The sequence below is a fragment of the Balaenoptera musculus genome, chromosome 2, assembly GCF_009873245.2.
Source record: "Balaenoptera musculus isolate JJ_BM4_2016_0621 chromosome 2, mBalMus1.pri.v3, whole genome shotgun sequence".
Taxonomy (NCBI): domain Eukaryota; kingdom Metazoa; phylum Chordata; class Mammalia; order Artiodactyla; family Balaenopteridae; genus Balaenoptera; species Balaenoptera musculus.
In genome coordinates, this window is record NC_045786.1 from 143,948,361 (window position 1) to 143,970,468 (window position 22,108).

General features: G+C 43.8%; 1 protein-coding gene across 3 annotated transcripts in view; it reads right to left on the minus strand.

The window, feature by feature from the left end:
- Positions 1 to 22,108, minus strand: part of SLC8A3 (solute carrier family 8 member A3) — a 160,392-nt gene that overhangs the window by 13,772 nt on the left and 124,512 nt on the right. For 2 of the 3 annotated variants that reach the window (XM_036843744.1, XM_036843743.1), the window contains exon 3: positions 1,743 to 1,846. In XM_036843744.1, the coding sequence (XP_036699639.1) occupies positions 1,743 to 1,846 (104 nt within the window). Of the gene's footprint in view, positions 1 to 1,742; positions 1,847 to 4,393; positions 4,451 to 22,108 lie in introns of those variants that run through there. The other variant, XM_036843745.1, reaches the window with a different exon arrangement.

Here is a 22,108-nt window from a genome sequence, read left to right on the forward strand (position 1 = left end):
TCTTTGGCAATCAGACTCATGGCAACATCTTATTAGGTGGCCAACAAAAGGATGAATAATGGAAGGCAGAGAGGGCTTCTGCCTCTCTAACACCAGGTGTAAAACCAGTGTGGGCACAGAACCGGTCAGGTCTGCAGAGAGAGTCCCCAGAAGGCAAGGAGAACTGAACAATCATTCGTGTCTGAGAAGACCTGGGCATGAGCCTTTCGGAGCATAGTGACCGAATCTCTTAGATTTGTCCTTGAGTGAAAGGCTTCATGCTGCCCTTTGTCACGTGACTATGAAGTAGCTGCAGAATCATCACCTTTTTGACAAACAAGTAGGTCTCACCGTTCTATCCTTCATGAGGCTCCAGCAGCACATCTCTCCTGAAGGGGAGTGTGAATGACCTCCTCTTGGTATTTCCCAAGAGGACTCTTACCCACATATATTCCTCCAACACTTTCAAAGTTGTAGCTTCTAATCATTTTCTTCAAGGGAAGAAATTTTTCCTTACTACTGCCTTGGTTGCAATGTAATCAGTCCCTTAGGCAGGTATCCCAAGATGCAGGGCCTGAGGAAAGGAGGAGAGGAGGCCACGTCTCTGGTGTGGGATGAGGGTTATCTCGAGACCTGGGTGATACGCTCATTTGCAGATGTCAAGCCAAGGCAGGCTTCTGTGAACCGTCCAACACCTGTTTCTCAGAGATCAACACCAAGCATGCCCATCTATTGGAGTCCCTTCCATTGGAAAACCTGTAAGACCATACTCTGGGCCTGCCCAATGTCAATCCTCTTCCAGGACCCTCCGGCTAAGGAGATTTCCATACCTGGAGTTAACCACTTTCATTTTGCAGACTCAATTTTCTGATTTCGGGACTGCATTATCCTAAAGTAGTCTGAATAAAGTACCCCACCTTGGGCTAGAACAGAGGTAGAGTGGGTTGGGGTGGGATGTCAAGGGAAGGATGAACAGCTCAGGATTCCAGATTGCACGACTACCTCAGAAGGCAGCTTTCTCTCAGAGAGCTCTCAGAAGCGTGGCCTCTGACAATTGGTATACCTTTCCATGTTTTGCTCTACCCAGCTGTGAAATAGCCAGATAAAACACTTACCTCCATGAAGGACAAAGGGGCCCATGGGCCACTCTGCAAGTGAATAACCTGCCAAGCACTCAACGGAGGTTGGGAGATGCAGCAGAAGACTCAAAGCATCATGGCAACACGGGTTCCAGCCCCCATCCCAGACCCTCCCCCATTCAATCCAGGCTAGAGAGTGAGGGGTGGAAGGGGAACAAGGCAGGGAAGGGACAGAGGCATGCATCACATTACATTCCTTTCTTTATCTTCTCCTCCCCACCCACCAAGGAGTTTGCACATTTACAGGTGACTCTGTGGGTATGGTGGGGGGCTGTGAGGGTGGGGAGTGCAGGGGACATTGGTAATCGGATAACTGGAGCACAAGGCAGAAGTAACTCATCAGGGTCATGAGGGGTTGAGGCTGTAGTGTGTCCAAAAGGTGAAAAAGGAGGACGTGGAAAAAAGCTATGGCTAAGAAGGCAGAAATGATACCGAAACAGGGTAAGAGCGAGAGTACAGGGGGGAAAAGAATAAAAAAGTCCCTTGGTCAAAAGGAGGAAGGAGGAAAAGGAAAGAAAAGGGGGGAGAAAAAAACATAGTTGCTTTTTGTTGTTGTTGCTTTTCAACTTGTTTAAATTTTTTCTTTCGTTGTTTTATTTTGTTTTGTTTTTAAGAATCTCACACCTGATAGTCCACGTTCCATCCATTTCGGTTCACCAAGGACAATGAAGAAATTCTCTTGCCTTTCGTATTCCTCCTCATCTACTATTTTAACCCTTACGGTTTTCCTGTAGGGACAACAAGAGAGAGAGTGTCGACTGGGTCGGTAGATTGGTTGGTCACCCGGAGCCCAGCCTTTAAAATCATTCCCCATCACTCCTGGCACATGCAGCCCAGCGCTGCCATGGTGGCTTTTGACAGGACTTGGTGGATTGTATTGCTCTTGTGTCAAAAATGGTCTTAGCTTTTCTTATCTCCTTGGTCATAGTTGTCCTTACAGGTGAGAGGGAAAGGGAGCCAGGAGGCAAGGAAAAGTTGGCAAAGGAAGGGATCCAGGAGGACAGGAGGGAAATGGGAAGGAAAAAGGGGGCTGATGGTGGGGAGGAGTCATTTTCGATCCTGCTGATGGTTAGTAGGAAGTGAGTTGGGCAGCACATTCTATTGGGTGTCACATGGTAATTGGCATTTCTTTGGGCAATAGGTGAACTGCTGGCCCATCTGGGGTGACCCAGGGCTTTTCTACAACAGGAAATATGTCAACAGTATCTATCTAGGGGCTTGTTTCCCCTCCTTGTGTCTATACCCACTTCTTATGTGGGCCTCATAAGGAAAATCTTGAAAGTATTTATGAGGCAGGGAAACCAGAGAGAGAGAGAGAGAAGGGAAGGAAAGAAGGCAGAATTCTATTATCTTTCTCATTCTTTATCTCACAGGGCTTCAGTGGTGGGAAGTAAAATAAATATGTATTAACCACAATAGGATGTAGTATTCCTTTAATATCTACAGCTGATGCACTCCTGAAAAATGTGGTAAAAATGATGTAAATCATCAATTCTAAATCATCTTCGGACTTCTATCATATAGCAGTGATGTGTACCAAAGCTGGCTTACATGCTGATTACCAAGGGTCTGGTGGACATGATAATGGAGGTTTCTGTTCATTTCTCGGTATCTCAACAAAGCACAGTGTCTTTTAATAAAACCAAATCATACAGGGAAGCAAAGTTTTCTCGAAAATCACTTCCTTCCAGAGCCTGGCCTGAGGCTGGCTCAGGTCCGTTGTCTTTGGCGAAGTTGCCATGTGGGCCTGGGTCTCCCTGTGTGGCTTCTCCTGTTCCTTCATGGAACCACAGTGGTGTCAACGGGTCCTAATAGTGAGCCCTAATTGTTATTTTCTGCTTTTATTTTTGGTTTTGTTTGTTTTATTTTTGTGGGGTTTTTTCTTTTCTTTTTCTCTTTCTCTCTCTCTCTCTCTTTTTTTTTCTTCCTTTTTGGCCTGGGACCTAAATGCTCTCTAAAGGGCAAAAAGGTGCTAACAAACAATAGCCTAAAAAGTCTCATCAGAGCCTCTGATGTTTCTGTTCCATTCTGAAGACAGGCTCAGCTTTGTTTTCTACAAAGTGGTAGGTGGATCTAAGGTGCTTTGGGCACAGCACTTGCTGTGCATTTGTGGTGTGTGTGTGTGTGTGTGTGTGACCTTTTGGGCACTTTTTGGACACCTTTCCACACCCTGCTCATTGCACAAAAGACAAAGCTCACTGATTGTCGAGAAGCATTTTCTGGGAATCTCTCTTGCCCTAGATATGGTACTCTAGGGCTGTCTAAGGGCTGTGAGCCTGGCCTGTCTTTCCACTGCAGGGACTCTGCTGTGGGATGGGAAGGGTGTGCTTGCTCTGTGACCATGGGCATGGTCTGGAGGAGCATGATTGACGGCTCCCTCTTCCACAGTATGATCCATCCAGAAGAGGATTTTCTGACTGTCTATTGGCGGCTGGGGTGTATGGGGCCATTTAAATCAAAGGCAAAAGCTGCGTCCACTCTGAGAAGTCCTGTGACTTCTTGGGGAAGCCTCGCCTCAGGTCAGAATCCTCTCTCCCACTCTTCTAACTGCCTTCACACCTAGATGCCCTGCTTAGGGAAGACAGAAGACAGCAGGTAAGTCTTTGACCTAGACCTAGAACTCAAACCTGTACTTTCAGCTCAGTCAAGGTCAGGGAGGGAAAAACACACTTGCTGGCAGGGATATGGCAGATAAGATGGCTCCTAAAGCCTGTCCTGGGGAATGGGATGAACCACAAACAGAACCCAAATACAAATACATTGATTGTCAACATCCAGAGATTATCAGCTTAGCCCTGAGAAGAGCTGCCCCACGGATCTCTATGCTGAGAGCTGGGCCAGTTTCTCAGGGCTGCCCTTCTGCCTGGGATTGCACTATCTTTTTCTTCCTTGTATCCTAAACCACTCAGGAGAAGCAGAGAGCCTCATATACGATACTCTCGGGGCTGTGACTGGTGGTTTTTTTCTCTCTCTTTCTCTCTCTTGCGGTTTTTTCCCCATATCCATTTCCCCATCCCACAAAAATTGCCATGGGCTCTTGTGCATCCCTCTTACAACACCATGTGACAGGCTGGCAGGTGTTAGGACAGAGCTGGGTGCAGAGAAAACAGAGGGAGAAGGAGAGGGGAAAAGAGAGAAACAGAAAAGAAACAAGGGACAGTGAACCAGAGAGGCAGAAGAAAGGGGAAGAGAAGGAGACAAAAGGAGTGGAGAAAGGAGGAAACAGAAGAGGAGAGGAGAGAGTTGACATTAGTGTGCAGGACAGGGTACTACACCTTTCTGAAAACTCATATCCACCATGTGGGGGCCCATCATCTCAATGAAGTAATTCTTGTTTTTCTCATACGCCTCATGATCAATTACCTTGATGTGAATTATTTTGCTGTGGATGGAAAAATAAGTATCATAAACAAGGGGCAGAGTGGGGGCCCAGCCAGCCAGGATAAGAAACGGAAAGAGAAAGAAACAGTGAAAAGATCCAGAAAAGTCAAAGTTTGCCCCAACACGGTAGGGACACGGAGGAGAGTGACCACCCCAGGCCCCCTTCCAGCCCCACTGGGCTCCTCCTGGGCTTCGTGTGGCTTCATGGCATGATCAGACTGGAAGATTAGAAAGAGCTCAGGCTTTGATGTCAAAGGATCTAGGTTCTAATCCTGGATATGCTAGGTGACCTTGGACGAATTATTTCCCTGATACACAAACAGGTTGAATAATGCGTAAATTACACCATCTCAGGGCAGTCGTGAGAGCTATGAAATAATATACATATAAAGGCTCAGGCATTCAGGTTCTCCTAAAGCATTTGCTTCCTTATTCTCTCTTGCTTCTGGGGCAAGGGGGAATTTAAAACAATTTTTTTTTTCTTTTGAAATCAGCTGATATCGACTTGAAAGTTGTATTTTATAGAAAGGGCAGAGTGTGGGGGGCCGCAGTTGGAGCCTGCCCCTTTCTCTGTGGTCGTGGCTATCACAGGGAAGCCAGGAGGGCTATTTGGCTCAAGTCACACCTTCTGGTAATTCACAGCAGGCATCGAGCACTACCGACCTGATCTCCAAGTGAGCTTCTGCATTCAGAGGAATACACTGGCTAGATCACAGGAACTCTAGGGCTCTCTGAATTATGATTAGTTCATAAATCCTACAATGATCTTGTGACTAGCACAATTATATATATTTTTTATGTTAAAAGGAGTTGTTTTGTTAATTTAAACATTGAAAATTATAAACCAAGCCAGGAACCCTGTTTTGCATTTCTTTGCTTTAGAAAAATATATTACTAGAAGCTTTAAAAACAGAGGTGGACTTGAGCTTCTCCCAGCCTTTGCTTGATGAGGGGGACATTTCCGGATCAGACCTCGGACAAGACGTTTAAGTTCTCTCCCAGAGGGTGTGAGACATTGCCGGACGGGGGTGGGCATGGAGCTGAGTCTCCCCTCAGCGGTGGGAAAGAAGGGGCCACGCAGAAGCCCTGCTCAGCTGCCCACGGGCACCCACCCTTTAGCACACGGGTGCCCCGAGCGAGGCCTGCCCTTTGTTGAGGAGACTGAGGCCTTCCGCTCCAGCCTTTATTCATTTGTATAAAGTAGGAATATTGCTACATTCTGACTTGGAACAAACTCTCAGCTCTCCCGTGTTTCCCAAGTCACCGTTGGAGCTTTGCATGTCTACAGAGCTTCCGTCGGCCACACTGTCGATCCTGTAGAACCAGATGTGGGTCCGTCGCTCCTGAAGTGAATGTAAGAGCAGTTACTAACCCACCCAGCTCCCGCCACCCCAGTGCTTCAGAAACAGACTCCAAACCCTCCACACTTGCTACACCTACCCCCAGTCACAGGAAAACCTGGCTGGCCACCAGAGATCGTGTGAGTGTCCCGCCTCTGAAAGGCCACAATACTTTGGCCTTCCCTCCTCCAGGGCGGTGGCATTGGGAGGGGAGACTGCGACCTGGGATCAAACCCAGCCCCCTCCTCTCGTGAGCTGGGTGACCTCGGGCGGCTTGCTAAAGCTCGCCAAGTCTCATTTGTAAAGTGGAATACTAATACCTCTTCATAGCGTTCTTAATTGAGAAAATGCACGCAAAGCACTTGGCAAGGTGTATGTTCCCTCGTAAATATTTAATAAATAGCAACTATCGTTACTAAGAGTAATATTACCCCAGTCTGGTAGTTTGAGAGTAATATGTAAAGAAATCTTTTCACCTCCAGTCACTGAGTCAGAGAATAAAAGGAAATCAGGCAATAGAACTGGTGACCCAAGAGGTGGCACAGGCTGGAAATAGATGTCAGGTCAAGAAAGAATTGGATAAAACAGGATGAGAGATCCCAAATGGGTTCTTAGAGGGGATTGGCATGTTAAAGGTGGTAGCATGGAGACAGACTCTTATATTCTCTCCAGATCTGGTTTTGTGCCCCTGTCAGTGACAAGCTCTGGGTTGGACACACCCCACATCAGACACAGCACGGCTTGTGCTTGTTTGATTTTTTAGTGAACAGACAAACGGAAGGAGAGAAGCCACTGACAACTTAGTTGAAGACAGGGAAATGAGGCCAGGCATTAAGCAGTGGCAGAAGAAACTGAGGTGAGCTAGGTGGAACCCCCAGCTGGACGGTATCATGCGTGGAGGAGGCACGGTGTAAGACTCCCTCCCTGAGATGGCTCGTGCGGAAGGCACCACATCTGTTTGGGCTTAAGGTGTTACCTTGCCGGGAGAAAACCGAGAAAGTTGCAGTTCTGCTCAAGCCACACATGAGGCCACAAGAACATTTAAATTTATTAAGAGTCACCAGCCAGGTCTTGCGTTCTCTTTCCAGACTTGTTCTCCCCCATTTCAGTCAATGGCACCATCATCTATCCAAACCCAGAATCACCCAAGTCCTTCCTTTCCCTCATCCCTCCCCATTACCAGCCCGACACCCACCTCTGACCCTAAACCATTTAATTTGCCTATTCTGCTATCAAGACCTAGATCAAAGCACCATTACCTCTCCCTTGGACTTTACAACAGCCTCCTAAGAGGTTTTCCTGCTCCTGACTTTGCCCTCTTCCTTAAATCCCTTCCCTAAATGACAACCAGGGTTATCTATTGAAAATAAAATCCAGGTCCTATCATGCCTCATTAATTGGAATAAATACAAAGTCTTTACCACTGCCTATAGGATCTTGTATAACCCAACTTAATTCATCACGTTGTCCTCTTGCTCGTGAGTCCCAGACAGACTGGGCTTTCTGTTCCTCAAATCAAGTCCTTTCCCACTAAGGGCATCATCTTTGCTGTTCCCTGTGCTGGGTCCATGCTTATCCTCGTCCTTTTGGTTGCCTCATAAACATTCCTTCCTCTGTGTGGCCTTCCATGGCCATGTTATCTCTTTGGGTCTCTTTCCTCCACACCATGCCCACCTCTCCACCCTGGGTCACCTTCTATCATGTTCCATCATGTTATTTCCTCGGCTCATTCCCTTCAGTGCACCGATTACAGCCCAAAGTCAGCTGGGTAGGTTATTAACTTATTTGTTTACAGCCTATCTGTCCACATTAGAGTGTAAGCTCCCTGAGGACAGGGAGCATGTCTCTTTTTTTTCAGCTGCCTTCATATTGCTGATTGTAGTTATTTTTTGATGTTGTTTTGTTTTTTTTAACATCTTTATTGGAGTATAATTGCTTTACAATGGTGTGTTAGTTTCTGCTTTATAACAAAGTGAATCAGTTATACATATACATATGTTCCCATATCTCTTCCCTCTTGCATCACCCTCCCTCCCACCCTCCCTATCCCACCCCTCTAGATGGTCACGAAGCACCGAGTTGATCTCCCTGTGCTATGCGGTTGCTTCCCACTAGCTTTCCATTTTACGTTTGGTAGTGTATATATGTCCATGCCACTCTCTCACTTTGTCACAGCTTACCCTTCCCCCTCCACATATCCTCAAGTCCATGCTCTAGTAGGTCTGTGTCTTTATTCCCGACTTGCAACTAGTTTCTTCATGACCTTTTTTTTTTGCCCTTAGATTCCATATATATGTATTAGCATACTGTGTTTGTTTTTCTGTTTCTGACTTACTTCACTCTATATGACAGACTCTAACTCCATCCACCTCACTACAGATAACTCAATTTCATTTCTTTTTATGGCTGAGTAATATTCCATTGTATATATGTGTCACATCTTCTTTACCCATTCATCTGTTGATGTATATTTAGGTTGATTCCATGTCCTGGCTATTGTAAATAGAGCTGCAATGAACATTGTGGTACATGACTCTTTTTGAATTATGGTTTTCTCAGGGTATATGCCCAGTAGTTGGATTGCTGGGTCGTATGGTAGTTCCATTTTTAGTTTTTTAAGGAACCACCATGCTGTTCTCCATAGTGGCTGTATCAATTTACATTCCAACCAACAGTGCAACAGGGTTCCCTTTTCTCCACACCCTCTCCAGCATTTATTGTTTCTAGATTTTTTGATGATGGCCATTCTGACCGGTGTGAGATGATATCTCATTGTAATTTTGATTTGCATTTCTCTAATGATTAATGATGTTGAGCATTCTTTCATGTGTCTGTTGGCAATCTGTATATCTTCTTTGGAGAAATGTCTATTTAGGTCTTCTGCCCATTTTTGGATTGGGTTGTTTGTTTTTTTGTTATTGAGCTGCATGAGCTGCTTGTAAATTTTGGAGATTAATCCTTTGTCAGTTGCTTCATTTGCAAATATTTTCTCCCATTCTGAGGGTTGTCTTTTGGTCTTGTTTATGGTTTCCTTTGCTGTGCAAAAGCTTTTAAGTTTCATTAGGTCCCATTTGTTTATTTGTGTTTTTATTTCCATTTCTCTAGGAGCTGGGTCAAAAAGGATCTTGCTGTGATTTATGTCATAGAGTGTTCTGTCTATGTTTTCCTCTAAGACTTTGATAGTGTCTGGCCTTACATTTAGGTCTTTAATCCATGTTGAGTTTATTTTTGTGTATGGTGTTAGGGAGTGTTCTAATTTCATACTTTTACATGTACCTGTCCAGTTTTCCCAGCACCACTTATTGAAGAGGCTGCCTTTTCTCCACTGTATATGCTTGCCTCCTTTATCAAAGATAAGGTGACCATATGTGCGTGGGTTTATCTCTGGGCTTTCTATCCTGTTCCACTGATCTATATTTCTGTTTTTGTGCCAGTACCATACTGTCTTCATTACTGTAGCTTTGTAGTATAGTCTGAAGTCAGGGAGCCTGATTCCTCCAGCTCCATTTTTCGTTCTCAAGATTGCTTTGGCTATTCGGGGTCTTTTGTGTTTCCATACAAATTGTGAAATTTTTTGTTCTAGTTCTGTGAAAAATGCCAGTGGTAGTTTGATAGGGATTGCATTGAATCTGTAGATTGCTTTGGGTAGTAGAGTCATTTTCCCAATGTTGATTCTTCCAATCCAAGAACATGGTATATCTCTCCATCTATTTGTATCATCTTTAATTTCTTTCATCAGTGTCTTATAATTTTCTGCATACAGGTCTTTTGTCTCCTAGGTAGGTTTATTCCTAGATATTTTATTCTTTTTGTTGCAATGGTAAATGGGAGTGTTTTCTTAATTTCACTTTCAGATTTTTCATCATTACTGTATAGGAATGAAAGACATTTCTGTGCATTAATTTTGTATCCTGCTACTTTACCAAATTCATTGATTAGCTCTAGTAGTTTTCTGGTAGCGTCTTTAGGATTCTCTATGTATAGTATCATGTCATCTGCAAACAGTGACAGCTTTACTTCTTCTTTTCCAATTGGGATTCCTTTTATTTCTTTTTCTTCCCTGATTGCAGTGGCTAAAACTTCCAAAACTATGTTGAATAATAGTGGTGAGAGTGGGCAACCTTGTCTTGTTCCTGATCTTAGTGGAAATGGTTTCAGTTTTTCACCATTGAGGATGATGTTGGCTGAGGGTTTGTCATATATGGTCTTTATTATGTTGAGGAAAGTTCCCTCTATGCCTACTTTCTGCAGGGCTTTTATCATAAATGGGTGTTGAATTTTGTCAAAAGCTTTCTCTGCATCTATTGAGATGATCATATGGTTTTTATTCTTCAATTTGGTAATATGGTGTATCACATTGATTGATTTGCATATATTGAAGAATCCTTGCAACCCTGGGATAAATCCCAGTTGATCGTGGTGTATGATCCTTTTCATGTGCTGTTGGATTCTGTTTGCTAGTATTTTGTTGAGGATTTTTGCATCTATGTTCATCAGTGATATTGGTCTGTAATTTTCTTTTTTTGTAGTATTTTTGTCTGGTTTTGGTATCAGGGTGATGGTGGCCTCGTAGACTGAGTTGGGGAGTGTTCCTCCCTCTGCAATATTTTGGAAGAGTTTGAGAAGGATAGGTGTTAGCTCTTCTCTAAATGTTTGATAGAATTCGCCTGTGAAGCCATCTGGTCCTGGGCTTTTGTTTGTTGCAAGATTTTTAATCACAGTTTCAATTTCAGTGCTTGGAATTGGTCTGTTCATATTTTCTATTTCTTCCTGGTTCAGTCTCTGCAGGTTGTGCATTTCTAAGAATTTGTCTATTTCTTCCCGGATGTCCATTTTATTGGCGTAGAGTTGCTTGTAGTAATCTCTCATGATCATTTGTATTTCTGCAGCGTCAGTTGTTACTTCTCCTTTTTCATTTCTAATTCTATTGATTTGAGTCTTCTCCTTTTTTTTCTTGATGAGTCTGGCTAATGGTTTATCAATTTTGTTTATCTTCTCAAAGAACCAGCTTTTAGTTTCATTGATCTTTGCTATTGTTTCCTTCATTTCTTTTTCATTTATTTCTGATCTGATCTTTATGATTTCTTTCCATCTGCTAACTTTGGGGTTTTTTTGTTCTTCTTTCTCTGAGTGCTTTAGGTGCAAGATTAGGTTGTTTATTTGAGATGTTTCCTGTTTCTTTAGGTAGGACTGTATTGCTATAAACTTCCCTCTTAGAACTGCTTTTGCTGCATCCCATAGGTTTTGGGTCGTTGTGTCTCCATTGTCATTTGTTTCTAGGTATTTTTTGATTTCCCCTTTGATTTCTTCAGTGATTACTTCGTTATTAAGTAGTGTATTGTATAGCCTCCATGTGTTTGTATTTTTTACAGATCTTTTCCTGTAATTGATATCTAGTCTCATAGCATTGTGGTCGGAAAAGATACTTGATATGATTTCAATTTTCTTAAATTTACCAAGGCTTGATTTGTGACCCAAGATATGATCTATCCTGGAGAATGTTCCATGAGCACTTGAGAAAAATGTGTAGTCTGTTGTTTTTGGGTGGAATGACCTATAATATCAATTAAGTCCATCTTGTTTAATGTATCATTTAAAGCTTTGTTTCCTTATTTATTTTCATTTTGGATGATCTGTCCATTGGTGAAAGTGGGGTGTTAAAGTCCCCTACTATGATTGTGTTACTGTCGTTTTCCCCTTTTATGGCTGTTAGTATTTGCCTTATGTATTGAGGTGCTCCTATGTTGGGTGCATAAATATTTACAATTGTTATATCTTCTTCTTGGATCGATCCCTTGATCATTACGTAGTGTCCTTCTTTGTCTCTTGTAATACTCTTTATTTTAAAGTCTATTTTGTCTGATATGAGAATTGCTACTCCAGCTTTCTTTTGATTTCCATTTGCATGGAATATCTTTTTCCATCCCCTCACTTTCAGTCTGTATGTGTCCCTAGGTCTGAAGTGGGTCTCTTGTAGACAGCATATATATGGGTCTTGTTTTTGTATCCATTCAGCTAGTCTGTGTCTTTTGGTGGGAGCATTTAATCCATTTACATTTAAGGTAATTATCGATATGTATGTTCCTATTCCCATTTTCTTCAATGTTTTGGGTTTGTTATTGTAGGTGTTTTCCTTCTCTTGTGTTTCTTGCCTAGAGAAGTTCCTTTAACATTTATTGTAAAGCTGGTTTGGTGGTGCTGAACTCTCTCAGCTTTTGATTGTGTGTAAAGGTTTTAATTTCTCCATCAAATCTGAATGAGATCCTTGCTGGGTAGAGTAATCTTGGTTGTAGGTTTTTCTCCTTCATCACTTTAAATATGTCCTGCCACTCCCTTCTGGCTTGCAGAGTTTCTGCTGAAAGATCAGCTGTTAACCTTATGGGGATTCCCTTGTGTGCTATTTGTTGTTTTTCCCTTGCTGCTTTTAATATGTTTTCTTTATATTTAATTTTTGATAGTTTGATTAATATGTGTCTTGGCGTGTTTCTCCTTGGATTTATCCTGTATGGGACTCTCTGTGCTTCCAGGACTTGATTAACTATTTCCTTTCCCATATTAGGCAAGTTTTCAACTATAATCTCTTCAAATATTTTCTCAGTCCCTTTCTTTTTCTCTTCTTCTTCTGGGACCCCTATAATTCGAATGTTGGTGCGTTTAATGTTGTCCCAGAGGTCTCTGAGAGTGTCCTCAGTTCTTTTCATTCTTTTTTCTTTATTCTGCTCTGCAGTAGTTATTTCCACTATTTTATCTTCCAGGTCACTTATCCGTTCTTCTGGTTCAGTTATTCTGCTATTGATCCCTTCTAGAGTATTTTTAATTTCATTTATTGTGTTGTTCATCATTGCTTGTTTCCTCTTTAGTTCTTCTAGGTCCTTGTTAAATCTTTCTTGCATTTTGTCTATTCTATTTCCAAGATTTTGGATCATCTTTACTATCATTATTCTGAATTGTTTTTCAAGTAGACTGCCTATTTCCTCTTCATTTGTTAGGTCTGGTGTGTTTTTACCTTGCTCCTTCACCTGCTGTGTGTTTTTCTGTCTTCTCATTTTGCTTATCTTACTGTGTTTGGGGTCTCCTTTTCGCAGGCTGCAGGTTCATAGTTCCCATTGTTTTTGGCTTCTGTTCCCAGTGGCTAAGGTTGGTTCAGTGGGTTGTGTAGGCTTCCTGGTGGAGGGGACTAGTGCCTGTGTTCTGGTGGATGAGGCTGGATCTTGTCTTTCTGGTGGGCAGGTCCATGTCTGGTCGTGTGTTTTGGGGCGTCTGTGGACTTATTATGATTTTAGGCAGCCTCTCTGCTAATGGATGGGGCTGTGTTCCTGTCTTGCTAGTTGTTTGGCATAGGCTGTCCTGCACTGTAGCTTGCTGGTCATTGAGTGAAGCTGTGTCTTGGTGTTGAGGTGGAGATCTCTGGGAGATTTTCGACGTTTGGTATTACGTGGAGCTGGGAGGACTCTTGTGGACCAGTATCCTGAAGTTGGCTCTCCCACCTCAGAGGCACAACCCTGACGCCTGGCTGGAGCACCAAGAGCCTGTCATCCACACGGCTCAGAATAAAAGGGAGAAAAAATAGAAAGAAAGAAAGAGGATAAAATAAAATAAAGTAAGCTAGAATAAAATAAAGTTATTAAAATAAAAAATAATTATTAAGAAAAAAAATTTTTTTAAGTAAAGAAAAAAAAACCAAAAAAAACCGGACAGACAGAACCCTAGGACAAATGGTGAAAGCAAAGCTATACAGACCAAATCTCACAGAGACGCATACACATACACACTCACTAAAAGAGGAAAAGGGGAAAAAATAATATATCTTGCTCCGTAAGTCCTCCTCCTCAATTTGGGATGATTCGTTGTCTATTCAGGTATTCCACAGATGCAGGGTACATCAAGTTGATTGTGGGAATTTAATCCGTTGCTCCTGAGGCTGCTGGGAGAGATTTCCCTTTCTCTTCTTTGTTCGCACAGCTCCCGGGGTTCAGCTTTGGATTTGGACCCGCCTCTGCACGTAGGTTGCCTGAGGGCGTCTGTTCTTCGCTCAGACAGGACGGGGTTAAAGGAGTAGCTGATTCGGGGGCTCTGGCTCACTCAGGCCGGGGGGAGGGAGGGGTACGGATGCGGGGCGAGCCTGCGGCAGCAGAGGCCGGTGTGACGTTGCAGCAGCCTGAAGCGCGTGGTGTGTTCTCCCGGGGAAGTTGTCCCTGGATCACGGGACCCTGGCACTGGCGGACTGCACTGATCACCCGTGCGGGAATCTCTCCGCTTTGCCCTCCGCACCCCTGTTGCTGTGCTCTCCTCCGCGGCTCCGAAGCTTCCCCCCTCTGCCACCCGCCGTCTCCGCCAGGGAAGGGGCTTCCTAGTGTGTGGAAACCTTTCCTCCTTCACAGCTCCCTCCCACTGGTGCAGGTCCCATCCCTATTCTTTTGTCTCTGTTATTTCTTTTTTCTTTTGCCCTACCCAGGCACGTGGGGAGTTTCTTGCCTTTTGGGAGGTCTGAGGTCTTCTGCCAGCGTTCAGTGGGTGTTCTGTAGGAGTTGTTCCACATGTAGATGTATTTCTGATGTATCTGTGGGGAGGAAGGTGATCTCCCCATCTTACTCTTCTGCCATCTTCTCCTCTCTCCGAGCATGTCTTTCTTACTTGCCACTATAGTCCTAGTGCCTGGTGTAGAGGAGGCCCTCAATCATGTCTTCCCAAGTGACTTGCTAGTGGCCAATTTCTAACACATTAGAAATTCACAAAATTTCTAATTTCATGAAATTAATCTGAAATTCATGAAATTAATCATGAACCCGAAGCTTCTTGAAATAAATCTACTCTGTCTTTTCACAGTAAAAATGTAACTCATTAGGAACAAAAAAATATACTGAAAGCTACTTTGGTGGAATGACTAAGCATTCTCAGTGGCACAAAGAGGCCAGAAGCCCAAATGTCATTGAACTACAACCTCAGCGTACTTAACCTACTCTATTTGTCCAGTTTTCAGGAGCTCTCTCCAACAACAAGCCGGAATCTAACTCATGGGTTTAGGCTAGGGCTTTTGAGCCCCATATCTCTCCTATTCCCAATTCCTCCTTCTGCCCAGTGGCAGTTACTAAATGATCATGAGGTCAGATCATCCTAAGCAGCTGCTCCTAAGAGCCAGTAATGCTTTCAGAGGCTCTAGGCCTGCACTTGCCTCTCCTCCGAGCCTTCTGTGGAAGGAGGTGCCAAAGCATGCAGCATTCCCAGCTAAGACCTAACTGTGCTGCCTGGAAAAGATGCCCCCAGGAGCTCGCCCACCAGCAACCTGGAAGGGATTAGGAAACACATTTCTGGGCTTCCTGGCTGGCCTCTCAGAACATTCCTTTATATGAGGACACCCAATTCCAAATCAGGACTTTGTGAATTTCACTTTACACAAGGAAGGAATCTAATGTAATATATACATTTACACTGCCTTCAGCGCCATGAGAACTTTCTTACTTCATCCTTACTTCAGCCATGTAAACTAGGTATTATTACTTCCAGTTTAAAGATGAGGAAACAGAAACTAACACACCATTGTAAAGCAATTATATTCCAATAAAGATGTTTAAAAAAAATAAATAAAGATGAGAAAACAGATGCTCAGAGAGGTTAAGTAACTTGCCCAGAGTCACACAGCTAGTAAACAGCAGAGTTGGGATTTTGGCATATGTCCTCTATTACTCCTATAGCTTATTTTGTACAAGTGGGTGGGTAAACTCTGGCTGCCATTCCCAAGCTGTGGCCACAGTAAGAACCCTAGAATTCTCCCATTTAAATTCAGGCAGCATAGGCAGGTAATAAAGGGATCTGCCTCTGCTTTGCGATGTGAGTAGCTGGCTTCTTAACCCTTTGGCCCTTCCTTGCTGGAAATAATCTCTAAAGAATCTCTGACTTGGTGACCTCTTCCCTCCTGATTTCCACTAAATGACTCTTCACCACATCAACAAGTGTTCCTTTTCATCATTTCTAAATTTATCCTGACTGCCCCAGGCCACCTAATGCTCTCAAAGCTTCCTTGACCTGGGGCTGCAGGACAGAGCTGGCAGCAGAACTGTTAGCCTTTCTGTGGGAGCTTTCAGAAGACTCACATCCGTGTTGGGTTCTTCTTTTAGTTCTTTTTTATCTCTCTAGTTGGTGCCAGCAGCCCCCCTCTCTTTCCTTGCCAAGTTTCTGGCTTTAAACCAGGGCTGAAAAACCCCTCCCACCTCCAATCACAGCCTGACAACCCAACACTGACACTCCCCCGACCCCTACCAAGGTCTGGGGAAAAAGCTCCTCATCTCATGAGAAGGCTTAGGATGCTTTCATTGATTTTTCTCTTGAAAATAGGTGTGGCATAGGGTTCCCGAAAACAGCGCTTCTCAAACTTTGGTGTGCATATGTTTTCCCTGGGAATCTTGTTAAAATGCAAATTCTGATTAGGTAGGTCTGGTGTGGGGCCTGAGAGTCTGCATTTCTAACAAGTAACCTTGGTATTCCTATGCTGCTGGTCTAGGGGCCAGTACTTTTGGGGGAATTCTCTCTGACTCTACTAAAAACTTAGGGAAAAGGAGGCAGCTACTCAAAACTACTGCCAGTCAGGGAGAGAGGGGCTGGAATCAAAGTGTAGCTTTTCAGCCAAAGGCTGGAGTTAGGTCCATTCTGACACTACATTTTGAGAGGGAAATTGGAGTGCACCCAGAACAGGGAGACTAAGACGATGAAGAGTCTAGAAACCATGTTTCAAATTAATTGACTAATATTTAATAGTGCTTACTTTATGCCAGGCACTGTTCTATTCTGGCACTTTAGTTATATTAAATAATTCAATCTTCACAACAAATCCATAAGGTAGGTACATGTCAGGCAAAGTGCATACATCATCTCATTTAGTTAGTCTTCACTGTAACCCATGTAGGTAGGTACTGTTTTTATCCCCATTTTATAGATGAGGAACCAGAGGCCCAGAAAAGTTAAGAGACTAGCCCAAGGTCACAGTTAAATGAGTGGCAGAGCTGGAATTTGAACTCAGACAGTGTGGCTCTAAAGACTGAGCTTCTAACTGAGATCTGATATGTGAATCCGGAGGAGAGATGTCTCCTGGGGGAGATGGCGCCCACTCCAAATGGTTCTGGGGCTGTCACAGGTGGTTCGTCCAAAGGACTGAGTCTGTTGGAGGGGAGGCAGAATTCAACTCTACCACATACCATTACATCAAAGAGATGAACTGATTTAAAAGGGAGTTATTGCCCCTTTCCTGGTGGGTAGGGTGATGACCATGCAAGAAAAAAGGCTGTGGAAAGGATCCTGCGTGCTACAGGAGAGCAAGGAGATGACCTGTAAAGAAAGGTCGGCACCCAGTGGTATGCTGGTAAACCTGCTCACTGGAAAAAAAAAAAAGGAGCCCTGATTTGGGGTGATGCCTTCCATGGTGTAAATACTCCCACTATAGTCAATTTGAAGGTACTAATTGTTTGAACAACCAGCTTGCAAAAATCTTAAACACTTAACAATCAGCTCTTAGGAACTGGTGGGAGCCAGTTCCAGCTGACCACTGACAGTGTCAGCTTCTGCCAGCATGTTCGAGAGGAGTTATGTTGAGAAAAGGTAGTTCTGATCGATTTACAAATTATTTTACCACATGCTACTGCTTGCTCAAAATGGGTAGCTATCTGAATGAGCTTATTCAAACAGGCCTTTGGGGGAAAAAAAGGCTCAAAGATTTGGCTTTTGAAAGGAATGTGGGTGTGTGACGAGGCTGTGGTAGATTGAATTTCTAAAATGTCCCCTCTTAGGCGGAGCCACTGCCACTGGCTCTGGACTGCGCCCTCGGCCCCACTTGCATGATGGTCCTTGTTGCGGTTTGGTTTCGTTTTGAGGAAGATATCCTGGGGTAAATTTTAGTCTACTGTAGCTACTTTGTTTTAGAGGAATTTTGTTTAAAAGAAAAGGATCATTCTGAACTTTGCAATGACCCCTTATACATTTTCTGAAAACGAAAATGATCAGCCACGTGAAAAGATTTTTCAACGAGGATGTCTGCATTTTATGAAAAGCCAGAAGTTATCAGATGAAAGCAGTTGTTGAATCTTTCAAATATACTTGATCATGCACAAACTGTAAGTATTTTTTCTCTTAAACTGGAAATAAATCTATATCTGTTAGAAACAATGTAGCCAAAAGATGTGAATCTGAAGAATTTTGCTGCCAATACTTTATAGCAAGTATAGGAACCAAAGTGATTTGAGTTTGTAAAAATGCAAAATAGTATGAACAAAATTTGCACTATACCAGATTTGAACATTTAGTGAGATTCACATTCATACTAAGTTTTTAGCATTGTGTTCTTCCGCATTCATTTTTTACTTTTATTATAGGTTCAAAACCAAAAAAAAAAAAGTCCCATCTTACACAACATTGTAAATCAACTATACTTCAATAAAAAAATAAATAAAATAAAATGTCCCATCAAAGATGTTCTGCCCTAATCCCTGGAGCCTCTGAATATGATACCACCTCCATAATGTTATGTGATATGTTATGTTATACGATACAGTTGACCTTAAAATAGGGAGATTATCCAGGTGGACCTGATCTAATCACAGGGGCCCTTAAAAGCAGAGAGCTTTTTTTCTGGCTGAAGAAGAGGAAGCCAGAGGGATTCATGCATGAATCCCTTTGAAGCATGAGAAGGACTCAACATGCTGTTTCTGGTTTCAAGATGGAAGGCATCACATGAGCAGGAATGCAGGCAGCCTCAAGGAGCAGAGTGGTCCCTGGATGACAGACAGCAAGGATGGGGGCCCTTAGACCTAAAGCCACGAGGAATTGGATTCTGCCAACACCCTGAATGAGCTTGGAAGCGGACACTTCCCCAGTTTCCAGATAAGAGCCCAGCCACCCAAACTTTGATTTCAGCCTTGCGAGACCCTGAGCAGAGAACTCAGCCATGGCCATGCCTGGACTTCTGAGCTATAGAACCGTGAGATAGGTATTGCGTTACATCTCTAAGTTTATGACACATTGTTTCACAGCAATAGGCAACTAATATGAAAGGCTTTTAAAATTTTATAAAGTCAGGAACTGAGCCAGATGATCTCTTAGAACTGTCTTGCAGTGTCTATTTTGTAATCAGACTATGTCGTCCTGATGGCAGGGCCACTGTTAGGCTCTACGGCACCTTTGTGCAAAACTGAGAAAAGATACAGCCCTGGAGATACACAGCTTGGTGAGGAGAGAGCGCCTTCCTCCGGCTTGCAGAGCAGCATGTCAGGGCACTGGGCTTGGTGTGGAGAGTGCTGGCTAGATTTTCAGCCTCCACTTAAGGGTCTTTATGCAGTGCACAACCTGCACAACTGTACATGGCAGTCCTGATTGGCAGACTTTTGCCTGATTCGTTATGCCACACACGTGCCTGAACCAACAAGAATATGGGACAGGTGGAGGCAGAGACATGGATTTCATTGAAGAACTTTCTGCAACCTGGGGGAGTGGCCAGGAGGGTGGGAGGATGAGCAGGCAGGGAGGTACAGAGTGGGAGGGAAGGATGTTTGGGTCTGTAAGGAGGAGCGTGCACAAATGATCTTTGCTGCTGTGGCATCTATTTTGGACCCTTCTGATGAGCCTGCTGCTGCTTGCAACTTCTCCATACCTATGACTAGCAGCGCTGATCAGGGAAAACCCACAAGGATGTGCCTTCCCCTAGGCAAAATGTAGGAACATTCTGTCTCCACTGACAATTAAGACCCGACTGCCGGGCAAGTCGATGGGCGCACACCCACATATTTGAGGACTTGATGTGCATTCTGTCCATTTGGGAATGTCTGGGCTCATCACTGGGCACTGTAACTCATGACCGATTCCTTTGCTCTCCTAATCCCCAGTTTTCCCATACCTGAGGAGCCTCTTACCTGTGGCTAAAGGGAAAAGGACATCTGAAATGACTGTACGATTATGAACCTAAGGCTTCAGGGTATGGTCAGAGGCAAAATGGTGCCAAAAATCCCAAAGGAGCCACTCATTCTGTTTCCCAAAGTTCAGGGCAAAATGAGGAAAAATTTTAATTTTGTAGGTCTTCTAAATAGGCACCCTTTCTTTTGAAGGCTGTCATGCCTCACAGAGCAGCTCTACAGGGTAGAAAAGATTTGAAATCACAAATTTTTATCTCTCTACCTTTTCCTAGAGGATAAAGACTGGACCCTTCATTCCAGGAATTAGATGCTCTCTGTAATGTCCATCTGTACATCCACCCACCCACCCGCTCATTATTGATCAAAAGCCTGTTCCTGCTCCCATGGAGCTTAGAGCCTAGTGGTATGAACATTTACAGAAAGTACCCTTTTGCCCCTGACGTTGGCTTTTATGGCATTTCCATGGCATAGGAGGTAATATTGACAAAGTGAGAGAGTGGCATGGACATATATACACTACCAAACGTAAGGTGGATAGCTGGTGGGAAGCAACCGCATAGCACAGGGAGATCAGCTCCGTGCTTTGTGACCACCTGGAGGGGTAGGACAGGGAGGGTGGGAGGGAGGGAGATGCAAGAGGGAGGAGATATGGGAACGTATGTATATGTATGGCTGATTCATTTTGTTATAAAGCAGAAACTAACACACCATTGTGAAGCAATTATACTCCAATAAAGGTGTTAAAAAAATAAAATAAAATAAAATAAAATAAAATAAAAAGAAATTTAGTGTGTCAGTGGAGGGCATCAGCTTACATTCCTCGGGCAGCTCAAGTCCGTCTTGCTTTGAGAATACTGCAAACCTCAAGGAGGCTCCTAAGCTTGACTGTTTCTCACGGCCACCATGCAAAGATGAAAGTCTCTGTGTGTGCACATGCTCACACACGTGGGAAAGGGTGTGTTTCTCCATCGTCTGACTACAATGTCTCTGCTAGGAGAAGGGTGTTCTTCAAATCACAATAAAGATTTCTCCCCCTCTTTGCTGCCCTGTGGTGGGGAGTGCTTCATATTCCTGATTGTGTGTGTGTGTGCATATGAGTGGGGCTATGACGGGGTGGGGTGAGGGGTAAGGAACGTTCCACTGTACCTTAGAGGGAGAATCTGGTCTTCTTGAAAGTAATCTCTGTAGGGGCCTTGCTTACTTATCCTCAAAGGGGAATTAAATTTCCAATCCCCATGGCAGTGGACATGTGTGGGTCTCAGTTCCATATGTGACTCAGTTATCTACAGGACTATTTGGGTTCCACGTGTGCCCTGCCTCACCCCACGTGAGTGGGGTGGAGAGAGAGGACGATTCACAGCTCCAATTCTCTTTCTCTTCTAAGTCAACAGGGGGAAAAAAAAAAAAAAAAAAAACCCACCGATGATCTGGGAATAAAGCACTTCTGCACCTTGAAATTGATAAATCCCTTTCTTGGAAAGGTAGTGAGAATAATCTATAAAATCATGTCATTTAACAGTGTGTCTGCTCCAGCTCCGAAGAGAACAAGTGACTGGTTATCTGATTCATGGCTTTAGAGATGCTGGGTCTCTCTGTCTTGTTTTCTCTCTCTGCTGGGGATCTCATTTTTTCAGAATGATTTTGATCCAAGCAGAAAGGAGAGAAGTTTGTACAGATGTGAAAATTCAGGTCCAAGAAAAAGCTTCTAAAAATTAGAAAGAGAGAGGAGCTGGATCCTCAGGACCTGAGTCAAACACAGTCAAAGCTCCACCTTCCGCCTCACATTCCTGTCCTCTCGAGCACTGATAAAGCCCATCCTTCTGGTGGGTAATTTCTAGAGATCCCAGGGAATAGCAAGTCCAGGAAAGATTACTGTCCCAGGTCTGGGCAGAGAAACTCCTTCAATTAGTGACTTAACTACATGGAAGATGAGCTAATTCTACAAGCGTTTCGTTGACTGAATCAATCCAGGACTAAGCTAAGGTAGAGCTGCAGCATTCCACCCATTCACGTAGATGTCCACGGGAATGCTGGCCCTGGGGTTGTGCAAGGCAGTGGCCCTGGATGAGAGGAGAGCATCCAGGTTACTGTCGACCATTGTCACCATTTTTGGTGCCTTGCGTTGTGCGTCCCAAAAGGGTTGTCAGAAATTTCTGCCCATAAGACTTTTTTTTAAAAAAGAGACTAGCTGAGTTTATTTTATTTTGGCCATGCAGCATGCGGGATCTCAGTTCCCCGATCAGGGATCGAACCCGTGCCCCCTGCAGTGGAAGTGCAGAGTCCTAACCACTGGACCACCTGGGAATTCCCTGCCTGTGAGATGTCTAAATGACCTGTTTTCCAGTTCAGGGTTCTTCCCTTCTTCTACCTGCCAAAC